General features: G+C 36.3%; 1 protein-coding gene across 1 annotated transcript; it reads right to left on the reverse strand.

Moving 5' to 3' along the window:
- Positions 1-3,333: 3,333 nt before the first annotated feature.
- Positions 3,334-5,197, reverse strand: LOC113782728 (berberine bridge enzyme-like 15). Its single transcript, XM_027328635.1, has one exon. It carries the CDS (start codon positions 5,148-5,150, stop codon positions 3,525-3,527), a length of 1,626 nt encoding a protein of 541 aa, XP_027184436.1. The 5' UTR covers positions 5,151-5,197; the 3' UTR covers positions 3,334-3,524.
- Between the last annotated feature and the right edge of the window lie 8,721 nt (positions 5,198-13,918).

Below are 13,918 nucleotides of genomic sequence, written 5' to 3' on the forward strand. Positions count from 1 at the left end.
AGAACGTAGGGAAATCAATTCGATCTCACAGTTTTGTCGAACCAAAGTTTCGATTTAACCTCTGACTAGATGATTAGCCACTCCTCATAGTTGAATTGCAGCCAAAAGTACTGGATTGCAAAGGCATTGCGTTTTTACTAGAAAGCAAGGAATAAAAGATGTTTTTCCCGTTGGGGAATATTGTCGAACACCTGGCGTGTGTCAGAGGCCAGTCCAGAGAAAGGAAACTAGAACTAAACTAAAAAGCTAAACTAGAGGTGTCCTTTTGCTTCTGTACGTCCTCTCCTTAAAAAGCCAAAAGTCAGATGACTCAAAGCTCTCTCCGGTGGTCCCCACACATGTGGACAAAGTCTCCAAAATTACTTCTTCTTCCAAGTCTCTCTACGTTCCTTTCTTTTAAGAGCCCAAATGACTTATAGCTTTGTGGTCCCCACCAATCCAAGGCCTAAGGATTGAAGCCCTTAGAAGTCTCCATATTCTCCATAAAGTCCCTCCTTTTTGGTAGTTTTCTGCTTCATTCCTGAAATTAAGTCCCGATACCAAATATGAGTAAATATCAGCAATTAACACAATATTTGTCAGGGATAGAAGGGAAAATTAATAATAAAAATACCAACAATTAACACCCTATCAACGTTATTCATGTATGTTTATATATATATGTGTGTATGTATTTATCATATATGTACTTTCTTAATATTTTATATGTCTAGATATGAATAATTGAATATAGTTGATACATGTATTATTATTATACTCGTAAATAAGAATACTCTGAGTATATTAATACGTATATATATGAGACAATGGTTATTATTTATGTATATACTATGCAAAAATAGTCTAGTAGACATATCTTTGATGCAATGATATATAGTTAGTTGAATTCGAAATCGATGTACACCTAAATGGAAGAATTCATTACAATTTTCCTAAATCTCTTTCCGAATCATCCTACATGGATTGCATTCATATTGAAAATTGAATTGCCAAAATCAATTTGAATTCGGTGAAAAATGCAATACGTTTATCATGTGCTTCTCCTATTGGAATTTCATGGTTTGGCTGGAATTCATAGGGGATTTAATTAGAATTTACAAATTTTTTGTTTGAATTGAAGAAGATTTCATTGAGAATTAGAATTGCCATTTTTTTTTGCTACATAAGAACTTTTTATCTTTTGCATTTAGTTAGTCATAGTAGAAATCAAGTAAATTAAATTTCTCTATTTTTATGCAGAAGAAAAAACAAATTAATACATTACGTTAAAGACCAAAACTAGTTAAATATAACTTAACCAATTAACTAGATTTTATGTAGTTGAAAATCGAATACATTATTCACAATGAAGGATATGATAATTTTCAACATAATGAAGATAGATAAACTGTTTAATATAATAATTTTCACAATAATAAATGCAATAACAATGACATACCACTTTAGAATATAATAATGTGGTAGGAAATATATGCTCACAATACGAAAGAATTGATATTTTTACAAGGCAATCTCCACAATTTCTTTATTATTCCTTTGCTTATTTTAATACTACGGACCCGCCCTTCTGACAAACTTGCGCGTGGGCTTTCTGTTGCAAGCTTTTTGCATTGCGCACCACAAATACACCTTAATTTCACAACACGTTTATGTGTTCTTTTTTGTTGTAAAAAAAAAAGGAAAATCGCCAATTTAATCCTTAAACTATTTTACTAAAGTCGATTTGGTCCCTCAACATTTTATCGCACGAATTAAGTCCCTTAACTAAAATTCTTATTCCAATTGAGGACCACCAAAACACATGTATGTATCTGTACAAAAACCAACGGTAAGGCAGGGGCTTTTTTGAAAGTAAAAAAATACGATTTCTACATCCTCCTCTTCGTCTTCTTCATCGTGGATCGTTTCTTCTTTTACGGGTGTTTTTGGGATTTCACCGGTTAAGCCGGCTTCCATCATCCCCTTCTTACAGGGGTCTAAGTGGTCCCCCTTCTTACATCTTTGCCCCCTTCTTACAGGGGTCTAACTGTCTAAGTGGTTGCCCCTTCTTAGAGGGATCTAAGTGGTCCCCCTTCTTACATCTTTGCCGCATTTAATCATTACTAGAAATTTTGGAGCAACTGGATAGCCAAGCTCAATTTCCAATTCCAGTTCTGATTTGAATGTTTTGTTTTTGTTCTTGCCTATTTCCAATTCCTGTTTTTGAGTGGGGTACATAGAAGTCGGGGGAATTGATCTTGGCTCAGCTAAAGATGATCTGAACAGAATGCTAACGCTCAAAGCAGTAAAAGCAGCCTTAGCATTATCGGAACAGACATTTAACAGTTTCGACAACCAACTGCTTCTAGAAAGCTTTAAATCCTCGGACGTAGCCTCTGATGAAGCAGCCGCCACTGCAGCAACAGTACTCTTCTCCACAACAGGCCCTTGCTTCCCGGTATTACTAGACTTATCCGCCGTAGCAGCAGTTCCCCCTTTATCTACCAAACTCCCCGCCTTCCCAATACTGGGTTGGCTACTGGGCAACCACTTGGACCCCTTGTTGAAAAACTGGCCAAAGATGTACGGGTTTTGCCAACCTTGAGCTGGTCCCAAGTTGAAAATTGCTTATTTTCTTCGACCATTCTAGTCTTACAATATCAAGGCAGAAACTCGGCCAACATGCTTAAAAGAGTCTCAAGTTAGTTTTACTGATAGTTATCTGTTTTTGCCAAGCTTGAGCTGGTCCCATGCAATTTGAAAATTGCAAGTTTTCTTTGACTATTCATAAATATGGAAACAGATTAAGTGCATCAAAAAACAACTAGATTAGTAATGAGCTTCTCTTTTTTTTTTCAGCAGAAGTGCCAAATGTGTAGTTCTGGTTACATCAACATGTCAAGTGAAGCTTCAAACATCCACTATATTGTCGTATGGATCATGATTCCCAAACTGAAGCAAGGCCAATAAAGTTCAGAATAATCCACAATCTGCTGGACCTCCACTTGTTGGCCATACCACATAGGAAAATAGGAAATTGTCTGCTTGAAATTGGGCTAATCAAAGATGTAAATTCTTGGTGGTCTCAGTTGTTTAACTGGAGCTTTTACAAGTTTTTTTTTTTTTTACCACCATTTTCCTCTCATCTCTCCTTCATAGGGTAAGAATGGTCGAAATGCTCCATTCATGAAGGTAAAACTAATCAGGATCACCTGTTCCTTCACAAGCACAAGCACTTCAAAATTGTTAATGAAGTAGTTAACACCCCAAAGGCTTACTATCATGAAACTTTTGTGACATTAATCTTGTCTTCTCCCAATTGAAGTTGAAGATCTCCTAATAGTTCATATAATCTTCTCTTGTGAATTTGGATATATTAGTCAGGAAAAAGATAAAAACAGCAATGTTTACGTGACCAAAATGAAAACAAGGGACAATATAATCCATGATATACATAAAATTTATCAAATATTGGCAAACAAATTATCAAATACCGTTCTAAGTAATCAGATGAAACCGTGCCAGTCCTCTTTTCCCTTCTTCTTTCAGGTAGAGAAGGCATCAGTAATAGGTATGCTTTGTTCATGTCTAAAGAAGTTTTCAGGATCAACTTTTGTCTTCACAAGAACTAGTCTTTTCCAGTTGTTTTTGAAGTACTTAGTGCCCCATGAACTTGCTTCTGCCAAACTTGTGCCACCATCAATCCTGTTAACTCCCAAATCAAGATCCCTATAGTTCACATAAGCTGCTCTAGGAGACCTTGGAACATAGGGAGTCATGAATTTATACAACTTTCTAATCCAATCAATGTGTCCCTTTATTGTTTCCTCATCGTCTCCACTTTCCCATGTCGTTAGCCACTGAATCATGAATTTTGTGCCATTTCTGTGAGGATAAGGAGTTTCAGATTCTGAAATTCTACTCATCATTCCACCATGAGGATTCCAAATCGTCAGTGGTGAATCTTGTTCCAGAAACATTTTCCATATTCCCTCAAGGGCATGTTCTTTGATTGGCTCTTTCACAAAGTCTGACTTAGCTTTGAAATAAAGCTTGTTGAGCAATGGTTTACCTTGAAGCAAAAATTTAGGCTGTATATTTCTTGGGTATTTGGCTATATATAGCACTGATTCAATCCAGCTCATTTCAATACAGTCTTTTTGCGTTAATCCCAATTCAGGAAAACCTTTCTTCATTACTTTTAGCAGTCTGTCCGCTCTTCCAAGAAATAAAGCCTGATAGGCAGTTTCTATAGTCCTTTTTCCTTTCTGATCATCAGTTGAAATTGTTGGCCGTGAAAGAACTCTAATGAAGAGATCCTCATCCAGGTGATCGGCAACCTGTTGCCATCTGTATAGCAACTTAGTTGCTCCTTGTTCCAAAGTTCTTCGGACAGTAAAAACTGTCACAATTGCAGGTACAGGCACCAACCGTAGTTTCCAAGCAAGAAGTATCCCAAAGCTCCCTCCTCCTCCACCTCTGATTGCCCAAAACAGATCCTCGCCCATGGATTCGCGATCAAGAATTCTGCCAGATGAATCAACTATTCGAGCATCAACAACATTGTCAGCTGCAAGGCCATATTTTCTCATCAGAGTACCATATGCTCCCCCTGTAATATGGCCGCCAATTCCTACGCTGCTGCAAAGGCCTGCTGGAAATCCATGAGTTCTGCTTTTCTGAGCTATCCAATAATAAACTTCACCAAGAGTTGCACCTGCCTGAACCCATGCGCTGTTTCCAGCTATACTGACATTGACAGATCGAAGATTGGCAAGATCAATCAGAAAAAATGATGATTTAGTCTTAGAAGTGTAAGAAAGGCCTTCATAATCATGCCCTCCACTGCGGACTCTGAGCTGAATGCCAAGTTTTCTGGCGCATATAACAGCTGCTTGAACTTGGAATTCATCCAATGGTTTGAAAATGAGCTCAGGTTTGTGCCTGGATTGCACCATGCACCTCAGGTTCTGAGCAGTAGATTCAAGAATTGAAGTAAAAGCAGAATTATTTTGAATAAAAAAAGCTTCAGAGATAGGGATTGAAATATGAGTATTCGAACGGACACAATAGTAAAATTCCTTCTCAATTGAATCTGAAGCAGCCCATGAAGCTGATAACAGGAAAAGGGCACAGAATAATGGGAGGATGACAGAGCTAGAAGATGGCATATTTCTTGTTGAGGTCACAGGATCAGCAGTCTGATGAATGGGAACCCCCCCTCCCCCCCCCCCTAAAAACCCACACACTCACACACACACAACCACAAAAATTATTGGATTTTTCCAATAATTTGGATGATGAAGTCTCAAGAAGGTCCACACTGAAAATTTATTTATTTATTTATTGAAGTAAGTAGTATAATTACATCTTACATTTTATTAGTACTAGGATATGGCAAGGGTCACCTCATAGTTTTAACCCAACTTTTGTCATGGCGTGGGCAGCAGAGCCACATCACACCAAAACCAAGAAGAGTCATGGCAAACAAACAATTCTGTGACCTGTATTTTGATGCTTCTCAATTTATATTTACTTCTCTTAAGAATTAACATTAGGGGAGCCCTTGGAGGATCCTTTTTGGGGAGCTTTTATTAACAAAAGATTGGTACAGTTTTTACCATGAATATGCATTAAATAATCTCCTATCATCTCCTACGATGTGAACAAGTCAATCAAAATATTCAAAAATTAACCTCCAACATCGATCATGATCTAAATGCTGGCTTTGTTACATTCACAAAATATATAGTTGTAATTTTATGCTCCTCTTTTTTCTTTTCTTTTTTTTTGGGTCCCTTACATTCAGGCTTGGGACATCTACATTCATTCCTCCAATTTTGAAAGCTGCTTTAGGATCTAATCTTACATCAAAATTGTGCCAAATATGCCATACGAAACTTTTGGTTGAACACTGTTTATGACTAATTTGCAATTGCAAAATTGAAGAATAGCTCTTGATCTCTTGTCTGAAAACTTTTGCACAAGCCTTTCTAAGATTGATGTCCAGCCCAACTAAGAATTTGTTGCATAATGGAATATGGGATCATTTTAGTTCGGGTGGAGGACGCGGCCTAGACACAGTAAAAGAAGTGCAAATGGTCTGAATATTCTTCATCCATGTAACTCGGGTAGGATTTAAAAAACGGAGACTAAGGAGGAGGAAGGAAATAAGAATTTAGGATCTCTAATTTTTAAAATTTCAATCTCGATAATTAAATCAAAATCTTCTCGGCATACAAAGAGGTAGATTGTTTAGCTTTAACAAAGCCATTTGATTTCCATCCATTTTTCCTCTTCTATGAACCGACACAGGGTTATGTAGCTACTTTAGTATCAATAGGGAGCTGATATGGTAACAGGAGAAACTAGTAGAAGTCAATTATGATTTACCTAGAAAAATGGGTGCTTCAAATTCAAGAAACATAAATAGTTGTATATGCATATATAAAAGAGGGGTGCCAAGTTCTCTCGAAGGTATAACCAACGCTGTTCTTATTCTATGACCCAGTATTTGGATTGAATAAAAAGGCAATTTATTGAGAAGGTGAAAACTTATTGCAAGCTAAAAAAATTTGGATTGAATAAAAGACACTCTATTAACCACTAGTGATAAAGGCACGCCCGATGTGTATGCAGTATAGGAATAATCACTTTGCATAAGGAAGAATTTAGTATAAAATTTTCATAAACAAAAAAAAAAATTGATCTTTAAAAGTTTTTTGAATAGAATTTTAATTACTTGGTGGGTACATTGTTTGTGGATGCTTATGGGTAAATTTTAGTTGTGATTACATTGGTTGACAATATGAATAACATGTAATGAGATGGTAAAGATATCTTTACAATAATAAAGTCTGTGTAGATAGTTTTAACTTTGTGTTAACTTTATGCGTTTCCAAATTTACCCTTATTTTTATTATCCATTAATCCTTATTTCTGTTTCAACTGATACATAAATGCGACCCAATTAAAACTGTCTCCCTCCAATTCTCATGTTCTTCCTAATCAACGGTTTTTTACTTTCCAAACCATCTTCTAAAAGTCTCCATTCAATTAACCTTTTCTCCCAAATTTTAATGCAGCTTCATATGGTACATTGTACATATTTCTGTATGATACGCTTTTGATTATATATTATATAAAATAATTATATTCACTTGCACAATTTATGTGATGCTTTTAATTAAAAATATTTTTCGACAAGTTACGCACGCATCGAGTATGTCTCGATAGCTAGTAATTAAATAATTGCGAGGATAAAGTTAAAAAGTTTACATCAGAAGTTGTAGACTTACAATGTACCATTTGAAGCTTTGTCCATTTCAAATTGTGCATCGTGTCTTGAAAATTTTCTTTGTTTGTTGGCATATTTTTTTTCCAAAGATAGACAGATAATTAGATTAGAAACACTCAGGGAGTTAACGGAAAGACTGGCCTAAGCAATCTAAGGGGACCCGCCAAACTTTCATGCCCAACCAATTGGTAACTGGTCAAGAAGCTTGGAGACCTTAAATCCAGATAAATACCCCACAATCTTCGATGTGAGATGGTAACCCAACCCTCCCCCGGCGAGCACACCCTCAGCCAATTGGTTTTTTTTTTTTTTTTCAATAAAGTGGGTATCCGGGATTCACCCCGACTAATCCCCTGCACCCGAGACCCCGCCCCCCCAAGAGCCTCAAAGCGGTAGTGAGCAAGATTCGACCACACGACCCAGGCCCCAACTGGGGTTATCCCGAAGCCAGCCGATCTGTGCCCACTGCCCAGGGTAACAGGCAATTTGTTTGTTGGCATGTCGTGGTTCGAAATCTTCACTGTCTATCGCGTGCGATGATGACCACAACTCATGCGACCCCCCACCCCCCAGCACACCCTCAGCCAATTGGTAACAGGCAATTTGTTTGTTGGCATGTCGTGGTTCGAAATCTTCACTATCTATCGCGTGCGATGTTGACCACAACTCATGCGAAAGAATGGAGTTAAACAATCTTTTGTCGACAGATCATGTGGAGGCAACTGTGTCAAATCACCGACTAAAATCCCCATAAATATGTAGAAATGAAAGGTTTGCCCTCATTACACGTCAATGGAATCTTATGGGCATTTTACACTTGTCTATTTGTACCTGTATCCACATAAATCAACAATACTTAAAAATAAAGAAACAACATCTTGTATCAACAAAGAGACTTAATTTATATTTATTCTTCCTCTCCATCTATTCTCATGTGCTCCCATACATAAACCCATTTGAAAAGTTTCTTTAATTTCTTTCACTACACATTGAAATTCATAAAAATTGCTCATTCTTTAATTCATCTCAACAAATAAATCTATAGAAAATTGATTAGGGTCGTAAGGGGAGCAGAAGAAAAATCTTTTATTAGAAATTTGACATATAGATGCTCAATTATAGATTGATTATGTGCACACATATTTTTCAGCACCTTGGAATGAAGTAAAATTTCCTTCTCAAAAAATTTTCCTATATATATGTATACATATATATATATATATATAAGGAACATGTGGATTTATTTTTTATTTGCTTTTCAGTCCACAAATGCAAAATACCCTGGATTTATTTTTTATTTGCTTTTCAGTCCACAAATGCAAAATACCCTCCTCTTGGGATATATATATATATATATATATTGATTTTTGATCATGTTCACAACTGTTTTTATATCTTATCTTACAACAATATTGCGCGAATGTGCCACACAAATTTTTTAGCATGACCATTATAATTCTTTATAGTTTCATGTAAAGTAAAAAACTAACCAACATTACCAAATTAGCTTAAATGCCTGTTATCTTACATATTAGATACTTTTCAACAATGCTTGAAAATCAACCAACTTAAGGGGGGACTCACTAAACTCCACTGCCCAGGCAATTGCTGACTGGAAGGGGAGCTCAGTGGACCTTAAGAGGGGGATCTCTCACACTCTCAAATTGATGTGGGAAAGGGGAGAGGGAAACACTCAGACTGACGCTAGCTATTAACCCTCGCCATAATTCTTGTTTCTTTTCAATAATGCTTGAAAATCAACCAACTTAAGGGGGGGACCCACTAAACTCCACTGTCCAGGTAATTGCTGACTGGAAGGGGAGCTCAGTGGACCTTATTACATATTAGATACTTGTACATGCATTTTGTGGTTTAATAGTGGCACCTTCGGACATATATTTGTAGAACATTTTAATTCATAGTTGTTAACTTTATCCATTTCAAAATTGACAGGTTATCAGCCTGTGCAATAATAAAAACCTGCTCAACTAAAGTTAATTTTTGTAAATAGTGGCAAGTAGGGTCGAATCCACAGGGATTGGGTGTAACTGTTTCTTTTCAAATTCACAGTAACAAAGGGGGTATTTTTGTACAGAAGGTGACAATCAAAGAAATTCAAATAAAAATATAAAAATAAATAACTAACTAGAAATTAAATGACAATTCACTAAATTTAGAGTAACAATAATTGAAGGTCTAAAACAATTAAAACAAGAAAATAATTAAAAATAAAATAAAATAGGCAACTAAAAATCAAATGGCAATTCGCTAAAATCAAGGTAATAATAATTAAAGATCTAGCCAAGGAATAACATCAGCAATGGTTCACCTAATTGATCATCGATGCACAAGCAATTCCAATTATTTATTAATAAATAGGTTATAACTGTCAAACAATCGATGACAGTCAACCCCTCCTTACTGTGTCGGTGATTAAGGTACGCCTGTTAATCACTGCTCTAATTGAGAAATAATCCTAGGTACGCCCATAAGATTTAATTCTCCAATTGCCTTATGTATTAGAGGAGCCCTATTCTAACCAAATAACGCACTACCAGGGTTATTTCAGATTAGCCCGCGTATCCCCCTGACACAAACCCACTCGTGACAGTTGTCACTAATTCGAGGCAATTAAACAATTACGGATTTAAATGCCCTAATTGACAGTAGATCACCTAATTAACTAATTATCTAGATCTAAGACAATCAATTAATTAAATAACTATAAGCATAGCAATCAAGGAATATGCGAATACCAATAAATAAAAGAAAAAGATTAAATTAAATCGATCTCATAATTTTAGACGACTCAAAGCATCCGTTGTTTCTTGACTAGAGTGAGGAAATTAGTTCATATTCGGTGAACAAAATCCACAGAAAATTGAAGCAAGAGTCGCGGCCATTGTCACAAAAATTGGGAAAATGGGCGAATTCAATTCGTTCGAAGGCATAAAGAAAAGCAAAGTTACTAAGGTTGATTTAATGTCTTCCCTTCATCATCTCATCCTACGAAGGAAGGAAAAGATGCTGAAAGACAAAACGGGAAAAAGTCAAAAGCTAAAAGAATCCCTTAATTCCTCCTCACATACGAGGGAAAATTCTCACTACTCCAGCTAAGAAGGAAAAGTCAAAACAACGTAGCAACCCCCAAAGTAATCCTTCTCTCTACCCAGCTTCCTGACAGGTGCCGCACCTGTGCAATAATAAATACCTGTTTAAATAAAATATAATTTCTATAGATAGTGATAAGCATGGTCGAATCCACAGGGACTGGGGATAATTTATTTCTTTTAGAGTCCGAAGTATGGGGGGATTTTTGGAGAATATAAAATAACTAATTAACTAACTAATAGAAATAAATAGAAATTAATCAATAACCAATATGACTCTAGCCAAAGGTACAACTTTTCAGACACGGTCCATGCAACTGATCATCGACGCAAAGATAACTCAATTACTCATTAATAGATTGGTTATAGTTGCCTTACACGCAATGAACAACCAGCATTTCCTTAATTTCTCGATAGTTAAGGTACGACCGTTAACTATTTCTCTAACCAAGAAATAACCCTAGGTACGACCATAGGATTTAATTACTTGACTGCATTAATAATTAGAAAAGCCCAACCCTAACCAACAAACACGCTACGAGGGTTTGTTTAAGTTAGATCATACGTTTCCCTAACATGAAACCAATCACGCTAGTCGCCACTGGTATTAATCGATAGAACAATTACGGATTCAATCAATTAATATGACAGTAGATTATTAGGTTAATTCGAATATCGGGCCCTTGACATTCAAATAACAAAACAATCATAAGCAATTAAATCAGGAAACGTACAAATACCAATAAATAAATAAAATAATTAGATCTCACAGATGTTCGGAACCGAGTTCTCAAATTGACCTTCGACTAGAAAAAATGAATTAGTTCATCTTCATGGAGGAAATACCATGCAAAACTGCAGAAGTAATTATTCTAAAACAAAGCTATGTTTTCGTCCTCCCCCTAGAAGAAAACGGCAAAGTTATATATAAAGTAATGAATACGAAGGAACTAGTTAGAAGCAAAAACAAAACGAAACTCTCCTATTCTAAAATAAAAACTACTTCTTGTCTCGTGCTCCCCACGAATAAAGAACAAGCCACAAAGACTAATGCCTTTCTTCTCCTCTGTACGTTTGTTTCCTTAAAGCCAAAAGAAATGACTCAATGCTATCTATCTAGTGGTCCCCACCGAATTGAGAGTCCAAAGGCCAAAGAATTGGAGCTCTGCGAAGTCCTTGATTTTAGTTTCCTCTTCATAAGAAAACTTCTAATCAGCAAAAGAGATGCAATCCGTCTGTGGCACCTTGTGGGCCCGGGTTTGTGAAGCTCTTTGGAGTCTCCCACGTGTGGAGCAATTTTCCTCAACAGGTCCTCCTTTTTAGTATATTTCAGTTCAACTTCCCTGTAGATAGGTCCAAATACCAAATATAAGTATATATTAACAATTTAAACAATATTTGGCAAGGACAAAGGGGAAAATTAACAATAAAATTACTAATAATTAACACCCTATCAATTCCCCCCACACCTAAATCATGCTTGCCCTCAAGCATGAGAACAACAATTGAACACCAAAATTTGACCATGGCTGTTACTCCAACTACCGTATTGCCAAGACACCAAGAAAATCATATATCAAGCGACACAGGTCAAGATCTACGAAAAATCACCCTGGTTAGCATCTAAACTACCAACTCCTCCAATTTAAAGCAAACTAATCTAAGAAAAAGGAATGGTTGCTCACATTTATCAGCAAACGGTCCAATTATTAATCAAAATCTCGACATTAAGATCCCAAATAGGCAAGCTGACTTTCTTTTTTTTTTTCTCTTTTTTTTCAAATACTAACACAAACTTTACTTGTTTTTTTTTCTCTTTCTTTTTTTTTTTTGGGAATAGCAAAAGACTTAGTCTCTAGCATTTAGAGCCTTTTGACGCGAACTCCAACATTTGTCAGATAAAGGAGCCCGGTTACTCAGCTCCTATCGCTATATGACCACGTACTCATAGAAATCACTACCTTTTGACGCGAGAAACGACACTTTAGGTGAAAATCTCCGATTACTCGGTAGTAGCAACTAGCGGAGCACAGTCAATTCTTATTTATAACCATATAGCACAATAACTAAAAATAACACAAAAATAACAGCAGTCAACCCCAAATTTCCAAACATGGAGAACTAAAATTAATAATTGAACCAATTCACATGAAAAATGCCAACAATCATTCCCTATGCCTAGAAGAGTTAACTAAAAATTAGAAAAATTAAGCAATTATTGATATTCACCAAAGAGATGTTCCTGAACTCAACTACATTAACTTGATACCCTTTTATTACTAAAACTTGGCAATATCAGAATCAGAGATAAAAATCCAACATCAAACTTGGTATTCAAATGGGAACTGACCACTAGAAAAAACAAAAAGAAAAGGAAATAAACGAAAGATGGACAAAAACAAACTAAAAAAAATAAAGAAAAACAAAAAACTCTAGAAACTAAAAACAAAATTACTAGCACCACAATGATTCCCCTCCACACCTAATTCACACATTGCCCTCAATGTGATAATGTAAAAGTAGAAGGAAGGAGAGGGGCAACGGTACTTCCCTGAAGTCATCAAAACAGGGGCAGTTCAGGTGAAAATTGTGGATCAAGACCTGCATGGTGACGTCAATGTGGGTTATCCGAGTCTCTAGTCTCTTAACTCACATCTGGAGCTGATGTCATTCGTGGTTTCACCATGAACTCTAAATATCACTCTAAGTAACAAGAGACTACAATTGCCAATAAATAATGGAAGCCGAAAATTCAAAGCAATAACAATTTTTAAAGCCATCCCAATTAGCAAAATGCACAATTCAATCTCCCACAGATTAAACTAGATCCCAACACTTATAGCAAATGCAATCTATAAGTACTTATGGACCCCATGTAGTCAAATTCAGAATTAAGGCCGTCCAAAGTGCAACAACTGCTCCAAATACCCCAAGCAAGTCAATTAAAGGCAACCGACTTCAACAAGCAAATGCAAACGGCACATTCATATCCCAATTCAACAAATAAACGCAGGAAAGTAGCCACAATACTAGAGCACAGCTCCCAATAATGCAACAGAACAGCAACTCGAACAAACTAGGAACTGTGCTAGTGTCTTAATAAATCAACAACTTTTAGCAATTAGACACAATCGGACCCAATATCGTAACAACTGTCTCCAATTGGACAGTCAATTACCCACTTCAACCTGCTAAAATTAGCAATTGACCCAAGAAAATGGCAACTCCAGCAACAACAGTTCAGAAGTTAGACAGAAACAACTCAACCACAAATGCCCAGTAGTCGATTAGGCAACCAATAACACAGGAGTAACAAATATTATGTAAACTACCCTCACCAGTACCACTGTTGCATGCACAAGGAAAATTGAAATCAAATGGCCAACCCACGACATGTGATAAAGCCAAACACACCAATCAGTACCACTGAATGGCAGAGAGTAACACGGGACCCAATTGACAAGTAACTCCCAAATTACCCCCAACAATTTCCAAACAAATAAACTGGCACAAAAGTCATCAAATTTTATCC

The sequence above is a fragment of the Coffea eugenioides genome, chromosome 9 (assembly GCF_003713205.1).
Source record: "Coffea eugenioides isolate CCC68of chromosome 9, Ceug_1.0, whole genome shotgun sequence".
In the NCBI taxonomy this organism is placed as follows: Eukaryota; Viridiplantae; Streptophyta; class Magnoliopsida; order Gentianales; family Rubiaceae; genus Coffea; species Coffea eugenioides.

Bases quoted from the DNA above. Each gene is read 5' to 3' on its own strand.
- LOC113782728 (XM_027328635.1), bottom strand. From the start codon at position 5,150: ATGCCATCTTCTAGCTCTGTCATCCTCCCATTATTCTGTGCCCTTTTC.